General features: G+C 37.8%; 1 protein-coding gene across 2 annotated transcripts in view; it reads right to left on the minus strand.

Moving 5' to 3' along the window:
• Positions 1-547: 547 nt before the first annotated feature.
• The window catches only part of ACBD5 (acyl-CoA binding domain containing 5), a 31160-nt gene continuing 4362 nt past the window's right edge, over positions 548-27345 (minus strand). Inside the window, exons 4-13 of one of the 2 annotated variants that reach the window (XM_059818325.1) lie at positions 24907-25018; positions 24745-24777; positions 14027-14164; positions 13062-13262; positions 12203-12309; positions 9906-10182; positions 8351-8550; positions 6720-6770; positions 6324-6433; positions 548-2502 (exon numbers count right to left, since the gene is read on the minus strand). In XM_059818325.1, the coding sequence (XP_059674308.1) occupies positions 2490-2502; positions 6324-6433; positions 6720-6770; positions 8351-8550; positions 9906-10182; positions 12203-12309; positions 13062-13262; positions 14027-14164; positions 24745-24777; positions 24907-25018 (1242 nt within the window). In that variant the 3' untranslated portion in view covers positions 548-2489. The remainder of the gene's footprint in view (positions 2503-6323; positions 6434-6719; positions 6771-8350; positions 8551-9905; positions 10183-12202; positions 12310-13061; positions 13263-14026; positions 14165-24744; positions 24778-24906; positions 25019-27345) is intronic. The other variant, XM_059818326.1, reaches the window with a different exon arrangement.

Raw genomic sequence — 27345 nt, forward strand, 5'->3', positions numbered from 1 at the left:
TGCAAACCTGTCCTTTTTAGATGAAGTTTGATTCACTGCAGGAAACTAGCTGGACATTTGCTTCAAAAGTGCAATTTTGAGCTGGGTCTAGATCTTTCCAGTGCTATGCAAAATGGTTTTGCCTGCCAGACCTCCTGAGGAGAGCACCAGCTTAACCAAAATGTCCCACTTCTGAGCTCCAATGATCTGCATATGCCACTTTCTCCAAGTTAAAGCTGTGCCTCTTTGTATCTGGGCAAATTATAAAAAATAAATCATTTTTCCTTACCTTTAAGATGAAACACCAGCTAACTGGAACTCTACCCCCAGCAGCTGAGGCCCAGTTATGAGTTACAAGTAAACAGTTATAGAAGTGATGCTGTTTGTATTACAACTTCAAGATTGAGACTGCTGCTTCATAATCTAGCCAGCAGGCTGTTCTGTACTGCCAAAGCATCCAATGTACAGCATTTACTAAACATTAAGAAAGTTCAAGATAAAATAGAAAAGATTAAGGGACTGATTTATTGAAACATGAATAAATAACAAGGATAACACATGCCTACATTTATTTCAGTAGGAAGTTAACAGTTAAGTACCTTTGAGAATGTCTGCACCATCTCTAGAAGCTAGTCAACTACATGTAACATGGGTATGAACTGGGGGAGGAGGCACTCCAGGGTGCTACATCCTGTCAGAAGACATGCTGCTTGAGGAGGTTGTTGGTCTTTTTTAAAGTGACCTTCAAGCTAGAGTATCCTTCCTGTATAATCATTTCTATCATTTCACAATAAGAAATCAATCACTCTAGGAACTTGAAGCTACAGGCACAATGGCTTCAGGTCACAGCAGCACTTCCCTTCCAGCATAAGCTTTGTTCAAACCTGAGTTTTCACTACATCTCATGCCAAAACTCATCTCTGGCACATGAAACCAGCTGATTGTTAAAGCAGTCTTCAACAAGGTTCTGATGATAATTTTATTTTTTAATTCAGCTTTACAATAAGAAAATCAGACAAGGGGAAAAGTAACTCTTAAAAAAAAACCCTCACTTAACTAAAAGCAAGATTAAAATTGCTCTGGTAAAACAAACATTAAATTTGTGATTACATTTTTATACAGTATAGCTTGTATGAAAAATGTTTTCCAAACTATAAAAGATTTTCAGGAAGCACAAAAAAGGACTTTCCTCAAAAATTATTTGTAATATGTAGTCCAGGTAGAAAACAAAAGCACATCAATAATATGGTAAAATTTCTGAAGATTCAGATCTTAAACACAGGTTATGTTATGATGTAATTCTTTATAGCAAATGAATGTCTTAGTTTTCTGTCAAATCTAATTTTAGTGCAATTCTTTGTCCAGAGATTTAGATAATTTTAAAATAAATATATGTTAAGTATAAATCAAGCAAACTGTACAAGGTTGTAACTCTATCTGTATATTGGTTAATAAATGCTTGGGGAAAAAAAAGAATCGGCACCAAAATTAGCTGAGAAGTTTTGTTTTGAAAGGAAGTAGAAGGGTAAGAGAGAAAAAAATACCAGAACTGACATTTTTCACAATATGACTTGGGAAAAGCCCACAACAGATTAGGGCTAGATTAAATCTTATTTTAATTTGACATAAACTGACAACAGAAAACTTAGAGTGCACTGAGCTTTTTAAAATCTGAGGGGTACTTACAGAGCTAACTTTCATCTCATTTTAAACCACCTTGTGCCTAAACTATGTATTTCAGTTAAAACAAGCTGTTGTCAACAAGAATACAATTATCAAAGTTAAAAATATAAAGTGCAGCCTCTTTAGATGGATCCCTTGTACCACACAGTTTCCAAACTTACATTTGACAGTCCCTCTGTTATTAAGGGCTCTAACTTTCAAGACATATATCAATTCCCAGATCTCCTTTACAATCTTAAAGGATAAGTGAAGGATTCAACTTCATTTCTAACCAATTTACATGGAAATTTGCCCCACACTTGTTTAGCAGCAAAAATAACCAGTTAAATTCCTCAGAGCTATACTGTATTTTTCCAACAGCTTACAATGTATTGAATTCATACTTTATTAGTGCTTTCATCTGATAATATGTAACCCTGTGGAAAAACAGGCAGGGATGTTGTGACTGTAAAATTATTTCTAAATTAAAGTGACAGTTTTACATATTTTTCACTTATTCTTTTACAAAGATGATATTCTGCTCATCATCTGACATCAGCAAGACCAGTAATTACTGAAGACCCATCCACAAGCACATTCTGAAATAATTAATGTTCATGTGGTTTTGAGGATGGAATTATTAAATTTATTTTATTTGTAACCTAGGAGCTGTGAATCATTCAAGTTTCAATAATATTAGTCCTTAAATGTTTAGCTCAAAGGTAGTACAAAATATTACTATAACAGAAGGAACATCATCCCAGATTCTGAGATTTATGAGAATTCAGAATTCCTTCGCTTTCCAGGGCCATCTTCTCCTAGCAGTCTTTAAGCAAAGTCATGCATTCTCAGTTCAGTTTTCTAGAAGAGGAATCAAACATATTAGTTTAATGTACCTTCACCTATGAGATGATTTTTCATTTATCTAAAGAAACAAATCAATTAAGGTTACATGTGAATGATTTTCAATCTATTAAAATACAACACTGCTTCAAGATACCTGAAAATTTGCCCTCTTAAGTTACAAAAGAATCTGCAAGTTTACAGAACTGGCACAATTTAGACCAAGGAGTACAAAATATCACTAAGAATTCTGAACTGCAGTTGAATTCCTCAGAACAGCCCCTGGCCACATCAGTCAGTGGTTTGCCGGCTCACAGCAGACCAACACTTATGAGCTGGCTTTCCAGTGACTCCAGAAAATGTGCAATCAGAATGTTCTAAAATTCTGAGCTGAATCTAAACAACTCATTATTATTAAAAATATATTTCTGTCTGTGATCTGGTTTTAGAGCCCTTAGGATTCAGGTTTTCAAGCTTTCTCCAGTGAAAACTGCAATATGAATACCTAGATTTTCCGCACTAAGTTCCCTACAAAGGGATGAGATGGGTTAGGCGGCTCAGAAGAAGACCTAAACCAGCCAGAAGGCTGTACAGTAGGGTGCTAAGAGTGAGCTGAGCTACCCCTTCCCAGGGACATGAGCTAAACACAAAGCTGTTGGCTACAGAAGGCCTCCTCTCCACCAGTTCCATGGAATTTGCTCCATTGTGCAAAAGAGTTCAGGAGTCATGGCTCCACAGCTTCACAATGAGAAAACTTCACATGGCAGCACAGACTCCTGGTTTCTGCTCCAGGACAGTTCATTATTTTAAAACCAAAAGTACATAGATATGGTCAATATATGCACTGTGTACAGCTGTTGCCTAAAAGCTTACACACCTTAACAGAGCAGAAGCTGAAACTGGCAATGGGACAACAGAGAAGGACTCTTGTTTTGCAATTCCATTTTCTCTCTGAGTGTACTTGATCAACTTCCTACCCATTGCTAAAGGGGATAGAACTGCAGATGGAAAGGTGATGCAGAAGCAGATAGACCTTACATTCTGGCTATGGGTAGATTTCTTCAGAAACAAAGAAGAAAGCTGAAGAACATAGAAATTTCTTTAGTTGTTTCCATTCTTGAAGTTCATCTCATCTTAATACAATCCATGAATGAGTAAACAAAACAAGGACTATCTGGGGCTATGCTATCTCTGTGTCTCACAGAGATACTGCTATTACCATTAGTAGACCATGATACAAATCCAGGTGTCCAGAACTCAAAAAGAATGTTGATAAACTATGCAGCATTTGGGAAAGAGCCACCAGAATCATCCCAAGACTGGAAAATAAATTTAAAATGAGATTCCAATTGCTTTATGTGTTTTGTTTAAGCAAGAGATTAAGAGATGACCTGGTGATAGCACTGAAGTACCCATGGAAAACACACCATGGACTCTCTTTGTCAAGTAAAGATCTAGAAAAATCCAATGGATGAAAGCTGAAGCTAGACAAATCCAAACTAAAAATAATGTACCATTTGTTTATTCATTTAAGCTCTGAATCATTAGAACAATATATTAGAAAAATTGCTAGAAAGGGCGCTTTTCTAAAAACTGATTTTTGACTGAACCTGTGAATTGATCGAGGGTGCTACGGTGGTCAGAATAGATGATCAAAAAAGGTTTACAAGGGACAACATGGCCATTCTAGAGCTATTAGCTAAACAACACTAAAGTTCATAGAAGCTTCATTTAAGATACTAAAAAAATTGTACTGTTTTTAAAAAACTTTGTCCTTACTGATGAAATGGAAATCTTCATTTACCAGTGCAGAAAATAAGGAAAATGTGTGTAACTGCCTAAAAGCCTTAGTAGTGAAATCTCTGGTTTCATCAGACAGTGCAAGTAACACCAATGCTGCTAGTGACAGCTCTGAGACAGGGTAACTCCCTGCCAGATCTGTAGACTTTGTGAGCACTGTATTGTTTACAATACCATGGGCTGGCCCCAGAGGGTGGTGATCGGTGACAGAAGTCTAGTTGGAGGTCAGTAATTAGCAGTGTATGCCAGGGGTCGGTACTGGTTCCAGCCCTGTTTAACATCTTTATCAATGATCTGGATGATGGAGCAGAGTGCACCCTCAGCAAGTTTGCTGATGACACAAAACTGGGAGGAGTGGCTGATATGCCAGAGGGTGGTGCTGCCATCCAGAGGGACCTCAATAGGGTGGAAAAAAGGTCTGACAGGAACCTCATGAAGTACAACAAGGGCCAAGTCCAGCACCTGGGGAGGAACAACCCCAGCCACCAGTACATCCTGGGGCCTGCCCAGCTGGGAAGCAGCTTGGCAGAAAAGGACCTGAGGGTCCTGGTGGACACCAAGTTGAACATAAGCCACCAACATGCCCTTGCAGCAAAGAAGGCCAGTGGTATTGCGGGCTACATTATCCCTCCCAGCAGGTCAAGGGAGGTGATCTTTCCTCTCCACTCAGCACTGGAAAGGCCACACCTGGAGTGCTGTGTCCAGTTCTAGGTACGAGAGAGACATGGACATACGGGAGAGAGTCCAACAAAGGGCCATGAAGATGATTAAGGGACTGGAGCATCTCCTATGAAGAGAGATGAACACTGGCACAGGTTGCCCAGAGAGGTTGCGAAGTCTCCCTCCTCAGAGATATTCAAAAGCATCTGGACATGTTCCTGGGCAACCAGCTCTAGATGTCCCTGCTTGAGCAGGGGGGTTGGACCAGATGATCTCCAGAGGTGCCTTCCAGCTTCAACCATTCTGTGTTTCTGTGATTTACCATATGAGAGAAAATTATACCATGAAAACTGTCAAACATTAAAAAGCTGGAACAATTTAAGTTAATTCCAGTAAGATCTACGCATATGCAGACTCTCTGCAGACTGACGGAGGAAAAAACTTAAGAGCATACTAAGCTAACAAAGTCAGGTGTGAGCCTGAAGTAAGTAGATAGCAATTACAGAACATTCACTTGATCTTCTGATCTTAGAGAGTTGAGAAAAGGTAAGATGAGAGTAGAAGTGTCCTTCAGCTGAAGGAAGTCAAAAGTAGACATTACAAAAATATCGTAGTAAGGTGGTAGTAAATGTTAAATAAGAAATAGGTGACAGATGGGACTCTGCAAAGGATTTGATACGAAAAAAATTTCTCATGGCACAAGGGGATTAGGGAGTCTAGAAGCAGTGAAAATGGCTCAAGAGGATATTGGAAGTGAGAGGGTCAAAGAATGTCATGGAGACACTTCCAAGCTATCCAGCCTCACCCACTTGTGTATGCTCACTGAAATTATGTATCCTGCATCACGCTTCATGGATTTAACCTAAATTGCCACATATAAAGCATACCACATATAAAGTCAAATGAAACTTTCAAGGCAAAGAGAACTACACGTGCCTCTTCCTAGAATTCCCAGCTAATGGAAAGCACTCCTACTAGCTTCCAGAATTTCTTGTTGCGCATTTGGCTTGAGTTCTTGGGACTGAAACATACACCTTCTATATCATAACCACAGCAAGGACTCTACTGTACACTCTGCTTTAGCCTGGTATCTTCAGAGCTATGAGTCACTGATACATACAATGGAACATTAAGCAAGACATGTCTTGAAACAAAGAACTCAAGGAAACAGGATTTATCAAAGCAATTATTATCAAGCTCCTCATTTGGATACTGACCTGATGTTTCAGATACACTGTCAAAGCCTTATTAAGAGCATACCCTTGCATTCTTCTTATGTGTGAAGGCAGTATTTTATGTTCTAAATAACACGATATACTACATATTCGTTTAAACAGATGAAATGCAGTATATATGCCCTATTGAATGCACATCTTTACCTTCGCTTTCTTTGAAGATACACATGTACCAACCACTGGGCAATAAATGGCCATACAATAGCAAAAGCTAAAATACCAGGAGAAATTTCAAAGGGCCACCACGATGGTTTCTAAGGAAAACAGAAAAAAATTCTAGTCAGCAATCTGTGTGTACATGTAGAATACCACATAAATACTTCTCAATCACTTCAAGTGCTACAGTATCAAAGTAGAAAATACTAGTAAGACCAGAAAAAAGATTAATCTTTCAGATAACTTCTTCAGATTATTTTTTATCTCCTACTCAAGGGAGAGAAAATAGGAAAAGCACATACTAAGAGCTAGATATAAAATATTCATTTCATCTTTTTTCACCATTCAAACTGCTTTTTACAAATAGAAAAAACAGTATTTTACCTTGACAGAGGATGCAGGCTGATAATTTGACTGTAGTGTTGCAAATTTTGCCTTTAAATACAAACAAAGGCTGGTAAGTATAAAAAAGGAAACTGCAATTAAAATTTTTCCACTTCAAAAAATGAAAATATGAAGTTTTTCATCTTATGAAGGCTTTGCAATCTGTATATATGACAGTTTAAGGAACAGAACCACCCCCATGCAACCCCCCTTTCACCACTTAATATCCAACTTACCTCTCATGTTTCCATTACTCTTTATAGCATTTTTATCACACCTCTGTGTGTCAAAAAAATGAATCAGTGTCACTTACTGGACCTCTTTACAGTTTTTCAAGGCCCCCCTGCTCAACTTGTCATCGCAACTTCAACTCTGGTCGAGTCCCAGCAGTTGCAACCCCGAGTAGAAATCCCAGCAGCTTAATTTGCATGATTACATGTTTCGACACTAGTCTATACAAAGGTAAAAAGCACTGTTTTAGTCTGCCCTCAGCTATAGCTACATGCATGTCTAACAGCATAAAGGAAAGAGAATACTCTGTTCCAAAACTTTGAGGCAATCCAGAAAATAAGTACCACCAGAAACTTTTCAAGACTCTTTCCATACACTATTGTGGTGCTTCCATGAAAACAATGCAGTCTGTTTTCTAGGTCTGTCTTAATTTATGTAAGTGTGAAGTAGAAGCTTCCATTTCTCTTTAGGTAAGGGTAGCAAGCACAGCATGAATTGCTGGGAAAGAATCTTTAACTATTTCTCCATATACTGCTCAAGTAAAAAAAGAAAATCAATCTGTATCCAAACATCAGATTCTTGAACAGCTGTGACAGAGCGAAATCATGATTTTAATGAAACCTCTTCCCTGGCTGCCTTACATTTGGAGTATGTGCATCCCATAGGATACTGCTTGTACAGCTCTCTCATTCTCCGGTAGATGAAAACATATCAGCAAGTCAAACAAAGCCAAACATTGGTTGCTGGTTCAACTATATCCGCAGCATATCCTATTTTCCCAAATGTACAGTATTTCCATTGAAACAGAAGGAAAAAGAAACACTACATCAATAAATATCTGCACTTGCTTAAGACTTCTTTTGCCTATCTTGGATACATGATGTGAAATTCCAAGAAAGCTGGATTACTTCACAGGGAAAGAATGCTATGAAAAATCAGTCTTCTGCTAACGGAAAAATAGAATCAGAAGTTCTGCCTGCAAACAGTCTGGAAGATTAAGATAATTTCTCACTTCCTTTGAAAATGCTTTGAGATCTACTGATGAAGAAATTATCTGGGATCATGTATTACTAACATTAACTATGGAAACTCTATATAGCGACTGTTTAATTCGTATCAATAACTATGGTTAAGATTAGCCTAATCAGAAATCAGCAAAATAATATATGTTTAATGTCTAGGTCAAAATGCATGTTTTTGCTCACATGTACAAGAGTCCTGAATTGTGTTCCTGAGAGTAGGTACCAATAAGAAATTTTAAGTTGGAATAAACTACAGAATATAACTGAAAAGTCTTTACAGTTTAAGAAAATATTGTCTGAAATTTTAATCTGAAAAAAGCACAAAAATAACCAAGGAAGTTTAATAAAAATTAATCAAATCACTTCAATGAATAATACCTGTGATGCTGTAACCGCCTCCAGCATATGCAACCTCTGAAGGACATTCTGCATGTCTTCTTGCAACCGCATCAGCACCACTGCTATCTGTTCATTGAGGGTACCCCTGGGTCCTCTGTCTGATCCCCAGCGCTCTCCATCCCCTCCACTACCCATCTGTCCACCTTGTGAACCATCTCCTAGAGGCTGAAGTCTATGCCCTATGTTGAGGAAGAAAAAAATAGATACATAAAACAAAGAATGGGCTACCAATTCCATTTTAACAATTCAGTTTTCTCCCTCCCAAACTCAGTGTGGTACTCCAAATCATAGGCTATATTCAGACAGTTCAAAAGCAATGGCAGGTTACTGCAACATCATTTGAGATGTTTCCCTACAGCCTCAGTGTGACGGTATCATTCAAGGTCCTACAACTGCATAAACATTTAGCAAAAAATTATGAATCCACATCCAGTCAAGTTCAGCAGTAAATTCTGCCCTAGTGAAAAGAAAGTAAGATCTGTCTTATTATCAAGGGTAGGTGTGTTTTAAGTTTGGCACAGTCTCCAGCTGGAAAACAAAGAGCACTGGAATAGAGTGATGAGAAAAGATAATTGTTTGAAACCGACAATACTCCTTTGAACTATATACAGCTGGCCTATCATGTTTCCGCCTGCAAGTAGCAAACATAAGTAAAACAAAAAAGAGAAGGGGAGATTGTTAAACTATAATATGTTCTTCATAATGGTTTTCAACATAGATGTTATATTCGGATTTTATTTTTAATTTTTGCATCTGATGACATATAGGTGCCATACGGCACGCTATATATAAATAAAATACTTTTGGCTTTTTTTTTTTTTTAAGTACAAGAAAAATAAACTCTATCCTTGACTTTACAGATCATACCACTGGTATATGGTGCTGCTCCTAGGTGACAGTATTAGAAGTATTATGGAATTAAAAAGAGCAGAGGTCCAACATAAATTGAACATCTGGACTATTATGTGATTAAGACTCATTAAGTTATAAGAATCATTAGAGATAGTATCTGAATCACTCAAAGGTGTGGCTAACACTCCAATTATATAGAAAACAATGTGTCACTGATGTTCCATGATCACCACGTTCACCTTTCCAAGATGTTACATGGTTTCAAATAAAACACCATAAAGGTATAAATGCATATGCATTTAAAAATAAGTATGCAACTTGTAAAGAAACTCTTCTCATGCATAGACAGATTTTGAAGATTACACTTCTAAAAAGACAAGTGCCATAAACAGCAGCTGGAGTTTAAGGTAAGCCAAAACAGAAGAAGCCAATACACTTATACAAGATCTCCATAGCACAAGAAAACCCTTTTGTAATACTTATTATGAATGAAATAAATACTCTGAAGACAGAACTGATTGCTACTCACTGTAATTAGGATTTTGTGATCTATTTTTATTGTGAAGGACAGAAGCACTATATGGCATGACTATCTTACTGGACAATGTTGACAAGTGCTTCTCAGGCACCAGTAGCTTATGGCAGTCAGAAGAGGGGAAAACAAAAGCGGCATGCACAGTACCTCTGCCTCTTCTGACACTGTAGAAATCCGCTTTTTCTCCACCTTTCTTCTCCTTGTGAGGGCCCCCATTACTGGCTTTGCCATCTTCTCCTCCACACTTGACTTCGCCTTGTTCTTGACCTGCTCCCTCTACAGTATTTCCAGGTTGGAGATTCACGTAAGTCATGCAAGCACGCCTTGGAAAATCCGTATTTTCTAACAGAATACTGTGATTTACATCCAAGAAATGGGGTGAATGCTTTAAAGATCCTTTAGCTGATGCGATGATCTCCAAGGGCTACAAATTAACATTAGCAAGTAATTAAATTCTGTAAAATGTGACAGTTAAGCAATAAAAAGGAAGCAGCAGCACCTCTACTTTCACTTCAAGAAAATAGTTTGCCCAGAATTAAGACTTAACAGGAGCAGTTGTTCGCCCGAGGAATGCGCTTACTCTTATCTAACCGTTCTTTTCAGATTGAAGAGGCATTTGAGGCAAATATTCTCAAAACAGTGTTACCATTTGTAATTACTTTAGACATTTCTAACATACAGTAATACTCAGTAATCACTAAAACAGAACATTAAGATCTGAATATGTTCAGTTTTCCTTTGTAATGTTGGCTTTGCTTCCTAGACAGTGAAGTGGTATCCTAATTTGGATTCATGAGCCACACTGTCAAAAGTCATGTGCTATTAGCAACCTTGAGTAGGCAGTGTTTACACTCATGGTAAAGAGATCACGTTGTTTATTATCAACCTGTACCAAACAGCTTGGCTGCACCCTGTACCCCTCACCAAACAAAAGAAAGGCATAGTATTCTATCAACTTCTCACCCAAGATCAGTGGTACTGTAGGAAGATATTAAAAATGGAGGACATATGCGTCGATCAGGTCACAATTACATGTTCTGCAACAGAACTGCCTAAGGTGGTTCAAGCAACGCTTTGTTCAGTGCAGGGACAAGGACTTGCACAAGTATATGCTGAAGCAGACTGGGGATCTCAGCTAGCTGAAAAAGAACTCCATGAAAAAGCCAAAATAACCAAATGTAGGGGCAAAGTAATAGAAACTGCTGCCAAAATCCCATTTGCCAAATAGCAGTTCATAAACCTGTATCATCAGAACTGAAGGACAGAGTGTTTGCTACATCATTTCCAATAAAAAGCTGTATTTAATTCTTTACATTAACCTCTTCTAGTTTGAATTGGTCCATCTGTAGTTCTACTTGTATATTTATTTACATATACATGAATATTTGTTACTTTGTTCAAAACTAGAACTTTTCTCATGCAGGTTGGGAAATTCTGATAAATCATCCACCTACTTCAATTAAAGGATCTCAAACAAGCTCGAACGATACACAAGATGATTGTAAAATCACCCAGATAACAGAGCTTGCAGCACTTCTACCAAATCACCCTTCCCAACACATTTCATTGCTGGGTAAAATTTTGATTTGCTAAAAGGAATTCTCTAGATCCTCAGGAAACAGCTAGACAAGAGAATGATGCAGTACTAGAGCGTTTACTGGTCCTTCTGATCCCATGCATCATTCATATATTCCTCCCCAGAATCAGGAAACTAGGCATTTGAGTACAATCTACAAAATCCACACTTAAACTGGACCTCTGAAGGAGGTCCAAGCCAGTAAGTCAACTAAGACTACAGTTAATACAATGAGCAGGAACACAAATTCAGTCAAAACTAAGCCAGGACAGTTGGTGCCCACCTTTTATATGAAAGTCAGAGATGTACATTATAGCTGAAGAGAGTACAAGAGAACCCAGAAATCATTGTCATCTCCCACTTCTTTAGACCTAGGCCACTTTCAGGCACTGACTTACAGACCACCTGCTACGGCTTACTCTTTATTCATTCTAAGAAACAAACGCAGGATTCACCAGGCCAGGAAAAGAGCATGCAAAAAGCTTATTGTTACAAAGACACTCCCTGCTTCTTAGAGATAGCTGGATTCTGGTCCCTACATATGTTAGGAGACCCTAAATTAGTTTGTGGACACAGCCCTTGGTTTCTTTGTACTGTTGTTTTTGACAGTTCTTTCTTTGTACTGTTTTTGATATCTTCCCCTCACAGAAATTCTGAGGGCAAAAATGTCAAGGCTTTTAGATCAGTAGTAACCAAGTTGTAAAAGACTGACAATAAAAAGAACAAAAAACGATAGTCCAAACAGCAGAAAGGTATACATGAGTTACTTCATTCACCTCTACATGTCCAGGTTCACCTGACAGATAGGAATCTATTTAAAAATAAGCATATCAGTTTCAAAATACACCTAGGAATACTAGGTCCCTACCTCTTCCAATCCAAGTTGCTCCATAGAGTCACAATAAACTTCACTATCTGAATCGCTTGTTAAGTGCTGAGTTGCTGATACCTCTTCAGTAGTCTCTTCATTTGCACCTGTATGGAAAAGAGAGATGCACACATGCTCTGTAAATGTGAGCCAACCCTGGCAAGGAGTAAAGCAATGAGTTAAAATGTCTAGGTGAGCTTCAACTCATGCCCCTTTTATCTACGATTGTTATCCTAAAGTTAGATTCTGAATAAAGAGGTTTTATCAATATAGGAATTACAGGAATTCCTATATTTATCAATATAGGAAAACTTTTACTAACGGGAAAACTATACCTCATCTTGGTATTTCTGCATTCTAAGTTGATAATTTTAATTTTACCTTGTTCATTCCACTCTCCTTCCTAAGGTCAGTATAAAGCAGTTTTGCCTAAAGTTATCTGTTAGTTTTAAAACTATTTATTTAGACATCAGTTTCAACAAACTGGCATTTATAATATGTTCAGCCTTTGAGAAAGACAAATAAGATAGTGATTTTCATTTCACTACGAATTAGCTTTCAAAGGCAAATAGTATTTGCATAGATAGTATAATGATTTTAAAAGAAAAAAAATGTATTTCTGTGGGTTTGGCCTCTCTGTCTCTGAATTAATCTCTCTTTCTTTAGGAGATCCTAAAAGAAAGCCTTATTTTAAACTGGTATTAAATTTGAGGGGTTTTTGGAGTATTCTTTCTTCAAGTTTCTACAACTGAAAGACAGCATTGCTAGTATCTGAATCCCAGGATTAAGCTTTCAAGAAAAGAAATATTTTCCAAGAAAAACATGTGCAAATGAAAATACGGTCTTGCAAGGACAATACCTTGGTGAGCACTGTTATTAACTATTTCTAGGCTTGGTTCCATTTTCTTTATTTCTTCCTCCGGGTTCAAGCCATTCAGCGCAGATTTAGTCTGGATGCCATTCTGCATATCTGGGACAAAGCTGTCCTTGTAACAGCCATTAGTAACAATACTTTCCAAATCCTTAGCAGCTGCTGATTCTGGTTTCACATTCTTATAGTCTGTAAAAGAACAAGAAAACCTTGCAAATAGAAAGCTATGCATCTAATAGCTCAAAACATATTCCTTCAAGTAGCTAACTTTCTAATGGACTGTAAGTATAATGTATCTGCAGAACAAAATATATAAATACTCCTACATTCACAGGGATTGTTCTGTTCTTGTAAAAAGTGTAAATATAAAATTTAATTTACATAAAGAGCAGACAATATTTAAAACATAAGTAAGCAAATCCAAAGCAGGTCTCTCTGATAAATCAAATAATTATACTAATGTCCCTGGAGGAGAAAAACTGTATAGAATTCTAAATATGTAATTTCACTTGATTTTCACTTGATGCTGGTATTTCTCAAAACTCTTTATGGACGCCCTAAATTAATCTCACTGGAAGTTCTGTTTTATTTTGTCTGAAGAAAAAAAAAGTGAGTTTCAATTCTACTGTTACAGCGCATGTAGCCATTCACAGCTCTCAAACAGCACTGGCAACAAAAACCAAAACAATACAGGGTATCGACTTTTAGCTAGATGACGGACAGACCTTCCTTGCCAAGTCAAAAGTTTTATGGCATAGCTTACAAATTTGCACTAATTCTAAATCTTATAACCCAGGCTGAGACGCTGCCATTCTTCAACACATGCATCCACGTGTATTTGCATATAATTCTCTTGAAGAAGTACAGCATTCAGGATCCTTTGGGATTTTCTGCCACTTAGGTGCTTAAGAATAACTTTGGAAGATACTATGGCCCAAATGCAGAAAACATACCCTTTCCATTTAGCTGCAGTTCTTTTTCCTCCTCTTCACGAAGCCCTTCTTCTTCTGATTCTGCTCCGCTATCACTACTTTCAGCTTTTCCATTCACAGCCTTTATATTTGGAGAGGAATTCATGACATTACTAAGGTCTAGGAAAAAATTCAAAAAGGAAAAAAAGATGTATTTTAAAAGGAACAAATATACAACCCTCCCCCCCCTCAAACTATTAGTCATAGTATTTCCATATTAGAAGATGTACCAAATAATGCCAGCTTTATTTCTGTAAGCTCTTCCTTAATTGGTTTAATGTGACTCTTTTGTGGCTCACCACAGAGTGCCTGACTGCTGGTGAAGAGATTCTCAATGATTCTGAGGAAGCCTACGGGAAAGAGACAGCAGGCCACTTTCACTACCAAGTCTCAGACCAAGACTATTACCCATATTTATGGTATAGCTGCAGGACCAATGTGGCCATGTTCTTTTAAACCCAGAAGTCAGCGTTTTTATAGAAGTTCCCTTTTGGGCTGAAATGCTTCAAAACTGCCCTCAATTCAAAGGCAAATAGTGAAACATTCTATTCAATTATGTGAGCAACAGGATTCTGAAGAAGATTAATACAATATCCTATGCATCTTCTCCCGCAGCAATTTAAGCAGATACAAAATGCGGTAAGACGACTCAAGTTTATATAGATCTTTACCTAGCAAAGGGCATATGGAAATAAATTCTCTGATTTCAGTGAAAAGGATGATGAAATAAATACACTGAGCATTTGTTTGCATGTCTAATTACATAAATATTTAAAAAAACAAATCTTGAAATAGACAAAGTAACTGCTAAATCCTTGTTTTCTACATCTTTGATCACTCCAAGGATCACAAACAATTTACTCTGACTGTACAAAGAATTGCAAGGTAAATATTCTTAAAAAATATGGAAAATCTAAGGGACAATTCTACCACCTCCTGCAAAAAAAGATATGGTTAAATACATCCTGATGATCATTTAAGCCTCCTATGTTAGGACAAAGTGATTAAGGCACAAAGACAGGACAGTTTCTGCCAGACACTTGCACAGTTTACATGTTGACTCCAAGGCTGAATTCTGTCTGGTTTAATTGTCACCACAGCATTCCATTTGCATAATGTCTATGTTTCTTTGTCAGAACCTTGAAAGATTAATTCTTATGTTTAGGCATAACATTAACAGCAAAATAATATCCAATTATACTGGAGTTGCCAAACCAGCTCCGCTACTTTCTTTGCTGCACGGTAATTTAGAGCTTAGGGTTTTCTGCTTTAATGTTGCAATGAAGAGCCTTCCCACATTCCTCTAGTTTCAAAGCTTATCCATAGTGCTTTAAAAAAAAAAAAAAGGGCAAAATAACTTCTTGTATAGAAATAATGAATATGTTAAATATCCTGTTCACCTTAGTTTTACTGCAAGGTAAGGTTTTTGTGGGCACCCTGCATCACTGTTTTGGATTTATTTAATCCAGCTTTCATCTGAAGATTAAAAAAAAATGCTTCTTTTTACAATAAAGAGAACTGGAAAAGCTATTATCTGTCTTGTAGACTACACGAGTATAAGCAATAACATGCTCATTTTCTCCTCCCTGAAGAACACTTCTTATTTGCTAAGAAATTTGTTTCACAGGAGAAAAATCCCACTTTATTTCTCATAAGCACGTTTCATTTATTGGGAAACCCAATTCTCGAGATGTTTTTCTGAGAAGCAGCAGTGTGAGGGGGATAAGGTAGCAGTTAAGTCCTCACAGCATGAGCATTAAGCACAGACGCAGCTCTCTTGGCATGGTAAGGCAGACATCACCCTTCCCTTTGAAACAAAAAGGGGGTGGGGGCACAATCATCCATGTGTCCTACCCAGTCGTCGGAATAAACAGGAAAGACAAGACTAGGAGGAACATTTAGCTGTGAAGGAAGGCTAATTAAAACTGTAAACCTCCTCACCCTACCAAAGATGTTGCAAAAAGCCCCAGCTCTACCATAAGCTTTTCTTAAGATTCACTTTTTTTTCTTTTTGAAGGGAAGGTCTTTGAATATTCAAGTACGTTCTCTCTTCACTTCCATAAGATTATTCATTTGGGGAAACTTTAAGTGATACATCACACATATTTAAATAAAGAGGTGGAACTGAAAGTATCAACAGTAATAGATTTATGGTATCATGCCATGGGACACCTGAATAACTGAAATACATCAGGATCATATTTCTTCCACAAAGTCATTCTTGGCAACAGTGCTCCTAAAGACCATAAAGAGGCATTGCTTTGATGCCAACTCTGAAGAACACAGCATTGTACAGAGTTTTGGCCACTTGAAACACCACGCTTAATTGTGTACTTCTCCTCAGAACCCTTACACTGCTATGCTCGTCAGGTCCATCCCCAATTGCTTTTACTACATGGTAAACCCATGGTTTGCTGCCACCCTCCTTGTTAGTCTGAGTATCTGCTAAGAAACCAGCAATGATGACTAATGCTGGGGGTGATAGGGTTAAAGACTAAACAGAGCCAACTAGTAGTGAATTCTACAGTCCTGGCTGGTAGGTTAATGGCTAGTTCCTGAGGAATGTATCTTTTAACATAGTAAGAGTCAAGCAAGCTTTTAAAACCTGATTTGCTTTCTGCTAATCCCACCCATCCACCCACCCCTTTATTCTTTCAACTGCTGGCAAAACATTAGTAGCTTTTTCTGTTGCCTCATTTAGATACTATAGAATCCCTCTTAGTTTATTATTTTCATGTCACTGCCTACAACACCAAACTGAGATTTGTGACAGTTTTCTAAATTAAAGCTGTACTGCTCTGTAGCTGCACAAGGAGTTATATTCTACTGGAAAAGCCTAGATTGTTTGGGGTTTTTTTAATGCTATATAGTAAGAGCTGTGTAATAGTAACAACATGCAAACAGAAGGAAGAAGAATTTAACAAAAGAAAATGATGAGATGGAAAGGATGTGAAGAACAGACACACAGCTTCTCTACAAGCTTTCACTAGATGTTTATTTTCTTATGTCAGCTCTATTAAGAGATTTCCTAAGAGCAATTCTAATGTATTTCTCTAAAGGCAGCACTACCATTCTTCTCAATGACCTATATAACAGGGCCAAGTTTCTCAAAAATACGTATTTGATTTCTAACTCCCCGTATATTTCAAGGCAATGTTTGTTACCCAGATGGGAGTTAGAGGCTCGAATGCCTCTGTGGATCTGCCCCAGCTCGAGGGTCATTTTACAAAGAAAACCTAGCCCAATAGGTTTTTCTTAAATGCCTTATATTTTTGGTTTTCTGAACAGGCACATAATTCTTATACAAAATTAACATACACTGCTGGAGCTGTACTGATGGGTGGCTCAGCACAACACAATATCCTCACACAAGTCCTACAGCCTCTTTCACTCTTTGCAAATACCAGTGATCAGGAAACAGTCTACAACAGCAGGTGAAACACATCATAAAACATTTAACTAGCTGTGCATGCCCTCATCATTTAATAAACATTAAATGCTTTCGTAAAATACTGTAACTTTTCTATCTGCTCAATAGCAACAAGATCTTAGCCACTAAAAGAGTATTTCCATGACCTACACTTATATCACCTTATATAGGGATCTCTTTGCACTCCGTTTAAGTAGACTCAAGCTCTGCCAAAATTTTTAAGTCTCAAGGAGACCTATATGCTGTACAAAATTGTTTTGATAATCAGGCAACTAGAATTCTTTTCTTGTGTCACAACCTGATGTTTCATGCTTGTTACTAATCCAAGTAGGCTCCCTGCTTCAATACCAAGTTTACACAACCACATTCTGCCATTTCCAATACACTTCGTTCCACAAATCTCCACCTCCTTTTTAAAAACTGATGTATCCCAATACCGCAAGGAGTTCACTGCAAGGAGTGATCGCAGTGAGAAAGGAGGGGCACATGCAAACATCTGGGAGCAATAAGCTCTTCAGCTAGAAGAACAAGAGTTTCTATACCCTCATTTCCTTCCATTCTTTTTAATATAGCACACTACAAAGACAATTTCCAGGGGCCCAGCCTGCTCTGTAACATCTGTTCTACAGTACTCAAACAAGCTGCCATGACAAATAAAAAGAAATTTTAGAAAGGTCTGTCAAAAATGAGACAGAAAAATAAAAAATTCCTTACTTCAACTACCACTGTTTTATCACTTTTAATTTTAAGTGCATTAAGTTTAAGTTCTCTGAAAAATGTATTCACTAAACACACAGATCTTGGCAGCGAGATCTTCCTCTATAGTCTGCCTTTCTTGTTATTTAGTATTCCTAAAACTTTACCATAACAGAGAAAAAGCCTCTCCTCCTTCTTATTTCTCTTTAACTATACACCAGAAGACTACAGCCTTGTTTTGTCACTGTTCCCCTCTCTGCTCATGTGCTTTTCAAGCTGTTACACTCGAAGGGATGCCACTGTATTTCAAAAAACAATTTAATCAACAATATCCATGTTTTTATTTACCATTTAGAAATACCAAAACAATAGTTTGTGGATAACAATGAACACAGACAATAGCAGCTTCTTAGACATTAATATTAACTTGCAAGTACGGTATTTAGGATTACTAACTAGTCATCCTGGACCTTTACAGTTTTCAATATCTATGGAGTTTCTCCATCCGTATCACCAGTACCTGTTCCCTTGAATTTTCAGAATACTTTCCATACAAATAAGGTTACAGAGTTTTTGGGTTGACTTAGATACACTTCCCTCCTTCCTGTCACCCTGAGCCTCCTGCTAGTAGAGACAGCCTGCCTGGAATTTCCCGGCAGAAAGCAGTCCAGGGAGAACAGCAGCTGCCCCCCATTCCCAGCACTGGCAGGTAGTTCCACGAAGGCCACTGGACATCCACAGTACAGGGCCACCAAGCACACACAGCTCAGTTACATGATGCATGTGCAGCGAGACCAATGGATCCAGGCTTTGCCAACTTACTGTCAACACCTTGGCCAACGATCATGTGTGAGAATGAACACAAAGAATAGCTGCTTCTTAGATATTTATAGTAACTTGCAAGAATGGTAAGATCATTCCAGGATCAAGGATGTCCCCATGTCTGGTACTACTTCCATCTGGGAGAATGAGCAGGACTTGCTAAGCTCTCTTCTATGTGGAAGAGATACAGTCAACATTTGGAACTTTTACTTTGCATTGCAAGTAGAGATGAGCATTACACTATTGAGTTTTGTCCCAGAAAATGCAAACCATGAACATAGTGAACTCAGAACCCTATAAGAAAAATGAATTATGCTTGAAAGCAACAGAAAACCATATTGTTGAGTCACCTATAGTCCAGAAACTCCAGTCTATAATATTGTAGCCCAAATCAAAAATTGTTTTGCCCTGTACAACAAAAAAACAAACAGGAAATAACATTATTATATTCTCCTGCCACCTATTCCAAGCCTACCAGTTGAACAGCCTTTTACAACGCCCATATTAAACGCAGCCTCACAGATAACACAGATGGCTCTTCCATACATCTTAGAGGCTGTGATTAAAGTAATTATTTTTGCTATAACGAAGTTATGCATGACACACCAGCCCATGCCCACTGGGCACTTTTCTGAGGGCAATCAAGACATGACTACCTACATCTGTTCTTCCCCAGCCTCCCATACCTCTGTCTACTACTTCTTTGTAGCTTGTCTTTGTAGAACAGAGCTGGGAGAAATCTGGATTTCAGTTCTCTCATCACAAGATCTTAACTACAAGTGAGACCTCTAAAATGTAAGACACCAACATTTTATAGCATGCAGGTACATGTGCTAGATTCTCAAAACCTGAAGAGCTTTTGGCAACTTATTTTCCCTTTTGCAGAGAACTGTTGTCTGTCTGGAGGAACAAAATCCAGGTCCAACGATCAACTATGCACAAAACCTGTTCCTATGGACACAATCCAGCATGAAACAGAATACAGAGAGCCTTTTCTTTTCATGCAAGTTTCTCTTAGCTCCCTCCACTCTGACATAAACAATTTTTATTCTTACATTTTAACATTTGGATACTCTGCTGCTCACCCTGTAGTGATATATTCTCTACTACTCTGTGTGAGAGAGGAACTGTTGATATCCTCAGGCTTGAGCTATACTGATGCTCTGCCCTAATTTCCAACATTGTTAGACAGCACTGGCATAAAAACATCAGTTTGAATTCAAATCACAAAGTAGGCTCAGATTTGAACTGGAAAGCCTGAAGCAGGTATATATTGCAACAGGACAAGCCACAGCTTGTTGAAACACTGATCCACATCTCATTGAGACTCTCTGCTGACTTTAGCACTTGCTGGCCTAGCCCTTAATCCTGTAATAATCCCATCCTGCAGCAAACACTGCAGACAGTGTTCTAGATGCTTCTGAAGGTAAGCTATTAAACTACTGAGATATTAACAAAAATATTTGTATAGTAAGTTCCACACTAGCCTCCCTGAATATAATCTATAACCTTGATTATAGCTGTTAGCTTATCACTGGAGATTAGAAGAAAAAAAGTTTAAAGGACGGAATTTTAAAAACCTCTCTGACCTACCCACCAGCTCCTCCTGCCCCATGCTTGCCCTGCCTTAATGCACCTCTTAACTGTGGTACTGCTACCCATTCAACATATCCTACTAAAGCACGGCAATTTCAGAGTAACAGGGATTTTAGCTCTTTTCCCCTTTCTTGCAAAGCATTAAGAAGATTCACAGCCATTGAGTTCCTTAAAACTCATAGTTAGGAAAAGAAGAAGGAGAAAGAAGGAAATCAGTTTAGCAAGTATATTTGAAGTCAAACAGAAATGAAAGAGTGAGCTTAGGAAGCAAACAGAGGGTGTTTCACAGAAGAGGCCCACACACAAGCAGGAAAAGCGTATCACCAAATGCTCCATTATGAAGCAACGATGTTGAAAATACCATGAGAAGCTCTTTGAGAAAATAGAACTATTTGAAAAGAGAAACTAATCATATGCAATCTACAGAAGCACAGTTGGAAAATATATTGCATTTAAGAGTAAGAAATAATCATTCCTACCTGGAAAGCAATAAAGAACAGACTCACTTTTTTCAAGTGCAATCCTCCCCTCCAAGCATACCTATGTCCTGTACTAACTACTGCCTTTGAAATAGAAGTGTTCACATGTATTTGCTTGTTCTAAAAGCACACAGACCTCAGTGAGTATTATCTTTTAAATCTAGCTGTCATACCCAATGCAGGAAGACACTGAGCAAACTGTTAAATAGCCGTATCTGCTTGTGAGCCAGGCCAACTTCTGCCATTCACACAAGCTGCTACTGAGGCAGTGTCCTGTATGGGCTCCTGGCACAAACATGCTACCCTGCAATCAGCACTGCCCAAAGCCAGCATGGGCAGCAATACAAGTCACCTTGTTTGAACAGGGCTTCATCTGGTGCAACTGCAATACAGCTTACAGCAAAGTTTTCAGGAGAGAAACACTCACTAGGACAACAAAGGCTAGGAGTATAATGCTGAAACTTTCCACAGCCTCTGTAGTGCATAACTTGTCATTACTGGAGACAACATTCAGTCTTCACAAAGGCTTACAAAGAGTACTACTACTCAGCATAAAGGCAAAGGGTCATCTTTATTTAGCAGGATTTTAAAACAGATTAAATGTCACAAAGCAGAAAGAGTAAACGGGAAAAGTCTATTGAAGAACTTGTGAACAATTTCCAAATATTTTGCTTAGTTGTTGAGATAACTTAGTGCAGGCCTGTCAGGTAGGAATTTTCTTGCCCCCCTGTAGATTTACAAAAGATTCAGAAAAAAGAAAACATCCACAAACATTCTCAAGGAAACATTTCAGAAGGATGAGTTGGCTCTGAAACTCTCAATATTTTTTTCCCAGTATCAGATCAGTAGGGTGCCAATTCTAGCACACCTTTGGCTTCTTCAGGTATAACATAAGAAAGCTTGAATGCTCACTCTGAACATTTCAAATTCACTGAGAAATAGCATTTTGAAGCTTGTCTTTTTAGCATTGGCTTGGACATCAGATTTCTTGTGCATTTATTAGCAAGTGCAAAAAGTTAGAAAGTTGCTCTTCTAAAGCACCCCACCCTTACCTGACAGTCCTCCCTCTACTCTTCCAGCAGCTGCAAACAAAAGCGTCCTTCTGTAATACTGCAACAGTTACCTATTCTCTTCTGCAGTGCTATGACAGCTAAAAGCCCACTTTCTTCTTTGATGTCTGGTATTTTATGGACCTGAAAATAATTTGTCAATAATTTTCTCTAGAAAGAAGTACTTCATACCTGTCAGAAAGAGACTATTGACTGAACTTTCCAGAGAACCTAAGGTTCTCACACAGCTGCAGGATGAGCTTTCAAAACACTACCCAGGTTACATGCTTTTGAAATACCCCCCAGATTTGCTCAGCCTATTGGAGGGAATTCTCTATTTTCCTTTCTTTACCAACGCATCCAAGTCTGGATATTTGTAACCCGTGGATCCGGCAAGTTTGTCCTAGTTGTCTAGTAGATGTTACAAGTCATTTTAATGCTGGCATGTCAGGCTTCAGTGTTCTTCATTAAGGAAAGCCAAAAGCTCTATTGATTCAGGAACACAGTATTTCAATGGTTTGTATTTAACATTTTCAGTGAAACCACAAGGAGTAGAAGTTCAATTTTAAAAGGCTACATTTTTATGTTGAGGCCAGTCTGCTAGAGACGATACACCAGACATAGCTGATGTACGCTAAACTGCCAGACAATCTCTGACTAATTTGAGAATACTGTTGATTTTGAGGAAGTGGCATGCAATTCTTAAACAACTACATAATTATCTTCATACAGATGAAGATGCGATGGAAGAAAAATGGAAGACAAACTCAGAACAGAATGCGTCAGAAGATGGGGGGAATACAGTATGAAGTAAGAGACTCAAGAGAAGGGCCCCAGTTTCCACAACATACCAATTGCCTGCCCATGAAAAAACACCTTCCACAACAGAAGCTACAGAGAGTAGGGGCTTGGGGACAGGGGAAGAAACAGGACTAGAGGAACTAATGCAATCAAAACATAACCATGTGTCAATTTTTAACAGTATTGTCACCCATGTCTACAGCATCTCAAACACAACTTCGGCAGATTGGTTCTATTCTTTAGCGTGTATCTGGAAGACTGAAGGTACTCATGCTTCCATACTTCTGTGAAATATTTTGAGACGTGTACTGTAAACAATAAAAATTATTTCCAGCTTCACTTTTAATCAGAGAAGTGGTAACAGTGCTGAAGAAAGGGTTACCGTTGCATTTAAGACTTTGAAAAGTTAAACAGACTTTGTGAAAATTCTGTCTTAATTCGTTGTGGCATGATCAGATGTTGCAGCTTTAAACTGTATGAATGACGACATATCACCAGATTTATTGCAACACTGACAGAACAAGATAAAGCTGAAATTTGCTATTCTGTTTTACATACATTGCCATATGTTTAAGCTGCCTCTTTAAAAAACAAGTATGCTGGATTTGTTATTGAAACAGGTATGGTTTAACTTCCATGATACTCTGTTTGCTTAGATAAGTCACTTTAAGAAGTCGCTTTTGGCACTGTGCCATAGACACCAAGTCCAAGTAAATCCTTATTACACAGATCACTGACCTGGATCTACTGACACTCTTACAATCTTGCCCATCAATGCAGCTGTCAGGCAAGCTCATTAAATCCCAGACATGAAGCACACACAATTTTAGTTGAAAAAAAAAAAAAGTCACACAGCTTTCAAAATGGCCATTTAAAACCTTCTACCATTACCTTTCCTCAAAAGGAATGGAAAACTATTTCTGTTTCTCTGAGACTTGATACCAAAACCAAATCAAAACTATGTTCCTTTAAGGTAGGGAAAAAAGCCACATACAAAAGGTAGCTTAAACAACTCACTCCTACTTCTTAAACACATTAAACCAATTAATTTGTCCAATGGTTTGTTTTCTTTAAACTGTTTCAAGTTTTGCCCTGTTGCATTTAAATTTTTAACTGTAATTTTAAGCCAGATTTAAACAACTGTAAGCCTTATATCACAACCTTATGAACACATTACCTGTAACATAATCACTGTTATTATCAAACATTCTCACAACGGTATTGCTAAATAAAAAACACCACGCTGATTTTTACAAAGCTATGACACCACTAGGTTTGCCACTTGTCAGAGATTTGAAATGTTTAAATAGATATTCCCGTCATGAACTTGAGTCTCAGAAAACTTAACTTGAAAGTTTCACAAACCCATCTTACATTCTGTATGTATTAGAGAAACCATGATTAAAAAAACATGGGTTTTGATTGTAGGGTGGGTTTTTTTGTTTTAGATCAGATGACAGAGCTGGATTACCAGCTCGGCATGCAGTTTGATAATCCACAGCTACATCAGGATGCAGCAGTAGACATTAGTTGTTTCTTTTATTAATGAAAAGGCAGAAACCAGATTTGGTTGGGGGAGTTGTTTGTTTGAAATACTCTCCTTTTTGGAGGGGGAAGAGGCTTCCCTTCAGCAGCTCAAAAAGCCTGTAGACAAGGCCTAAACATGCAGCTTCCTGGGTCTAACTTTGTTTTGTACCTCAAAAGCAAAATAAAACAAAATCCAGCCTAATGAGGTGGCAAGCCCAGAAGTCACAAGTGTTAGCAGGAAGCTACTACAGCACCAAAACAATGGAAAAGATGGACTTACACATAATTTATTATTCCTACCTTCCAAATACTTAGAGACTTTCTCCATTCGAACTGCCATATGGTAAAGAGAATGAACAGAAAGATGCAATGTTTAGCTTTAAAATCATTTACAGAAAACAAGCCCAAGAAAGTCTGGAGTTGTGATTATTAGTAGTATAAAAGGAAGTTATTTGTCCGAACCTGAGGTTAGGTCACATCCTCTGTTCTTTTTATCTTCTACTATTTCATAGAATGGGCCTATTACTTGTAGTAATTCTTCAACTTTGTCCGTCATTGGCATACTCTCAAGAATCTGCACAAGTCCAAAATATGAAGCATCTTATGAAACATCATTTCAATGATTCATTCATTTCAACTGATTTTAGAAACTGCTGGTCATTGTAAAACTCAGTAATATTTCACTAGGTCACTTAACACATTCTTTTTTTTTTTTTTACTTTTTTATTAAAGGAAAACAACATAATACTAATTTACCAAACAAGAATCTTAACTAGCTGTATTAACTTTTTTTAGGTGCAGAAAAGATGGGAGAGCTAATGCATTTGCCAACACTAAAGGACAGCCTCAGCACAGTATTAGCAGATCTTGGAATCCATTATTTCAGCAATTTCAAACTAAACCAACTCAAAGTTCAACAGGCTGCTGTTACCTGAAGCAATTTATTTTACAGACAAGTCTTCCCACAGAGAAAGTGAAACTGAAAGACTTTTTTCTTAGGAGGATTTTTCACATTTGTCAAACCCTGCCATCTTCAATGGAATGTAAGGAGCAGATCAGAAGTGCCCTTCTGGGTCCATCTAAACCCAAACAACAAAATGGACAGAATACAGCAAAACTAGGACAGTACAAAGACATACTTAGAAGAGCAAACTAGAACCAAGTTGTGGTCTGGAAGTGATTTGGAGCTCTTCTTTTGATGTAAGTTTCTTCATTTTAAGTTACAAAACCAATACCTTTGATCATCTGATAGGACTGCAAAAATCTTAAATCTAAAATAGATTAAACAGAAGATATTAAATAATTGAGTATTATTTTAAAAGCATATGATTTTATTGTCACATTCTAGTTTAAGTCCTTTCAACCAAGCTTTTTGCCAACAGCTTTGTTCCTCTTTCGTCCTCTATTTTTTTATTATTTTTTTAAAGAGGCAATAGCTATAGGAAAAGACTCAGGTAGAAGCAAACTAACAGCTACAGTACACCTCCTCCTCCAGAAGAGCACCAAGAAAGCCACAGATGGAGGTACAAGTTGCCACAGAACATGCTGCTCAAAAGCGCCAAGCACGTCACTAAGCAGTAGAAGCAAAAGCTACAGCATTACTTCACAAAGCAGGAGCTCCAGGCAGGCTGGCAGGTAACAAGTCAACACTTGCAAACCAATCAAGGATACCAAGAGACAACAATCCTATCGAACTGCAGTTTCATTGCCACTTCTCTGATCTATTCAGTGTATATAATTCATTCCATATTTGTTAGAGAGAAGTGATCAGTGCTCAGATACAGAGCTGGATATGAACCACAGACAGGACAGTTTTGTGATATTTTTTAACTTCAATAGCATTGAGAGAAGTAAGAAACCTATTCTAGAATAACACTGGGATTTACTGTGTATTTACTTCTATAGTCTGCAATGTAAACTGTTTCATATGTGCATTTCTATAATGTCTGCTCTTCATCTATTCTAAACAGACCTCAATATACCCTCTGCAGCTTGGAGCAATTCTTGGAATCTGATCACACAGTTTCTGTTAAAGTAAGAGTTTTGTAACTGCTAGCTTTTCAGTGAGCAAGAAAAGAGCAAATACTTCCACAAACAAAATTAATTGCTTACTTAAATAGCCACTAGGCATAATATGCAATCTTAAAGTCTGAAAGTGCAAAATAAGTTCTTATGTATCCTGAATGACTGTTTTCTTTGGATGTCAGACAATTCATATATGAAGACTCTTGTTTTAAATTAGAAACACCATATAGCATCAATACTTCTTTTTGCTAAGATATCACTCATTTCTAATATATAAGAAAACAATATATCTGAAATGTAAATAAATTAGTTTTAAAAGTATTGCAATATAAAATTTCAGAAATGCTACCTAGAAGATAAATTAACCTTAAACAAAGTACACCTGAGCTCAGATTCACCTTAGCTAAGACCAAGACATGTTTGGTCATCTCCCACCAGCACCTCAAAACCTCACCCAGACACATTCCTCAACAGCTACGATTTTCAAGGCCACCACATGAAGGGAAAAAAAAACCACGAAACAAGTTTACAATAGAAGTATCTTGTGACATGGTCATCTGATGCATGTATAGCCCAAACACAATGTGCAAGTGCTAGGGACATGCCCCAAGGGGAGGGGGCAGAATATGGCAGTCTTATACACCTTTAAACACAGTCCTGTGATATCAGTATACAAGTGGGGTTTTGTCCCCTTAGACGTGGATACCTTTGCAGCAACAGCAGAACGCCCACAGTAACACCACAAGGATTAGTGCTGTACGTGCTGATAGACCAATCCAGTGGATGCATCTGAAATGCGCTTCCATTGACATTTCAAGTAGAATCAAATCGGGTTGGAAAAGCTGAAGCTACTATTTCAAATGTGAGAGCTGAAAC

This window comes from Gavia stellata, chromosome 6, assembly GCF_030936135.1.
Source record: "Gavia stellata isolate bGavSte3 chromosome 6, bGavSte3.hap2, whole genome shotgun sequence".
Taxonomy (NCBI): domain Eukaryota; kingdom Metazoa; phylum Chordata; class Aves; order Gaviiformes; family Gaviidae; genus Gavia; species Gavia stellata.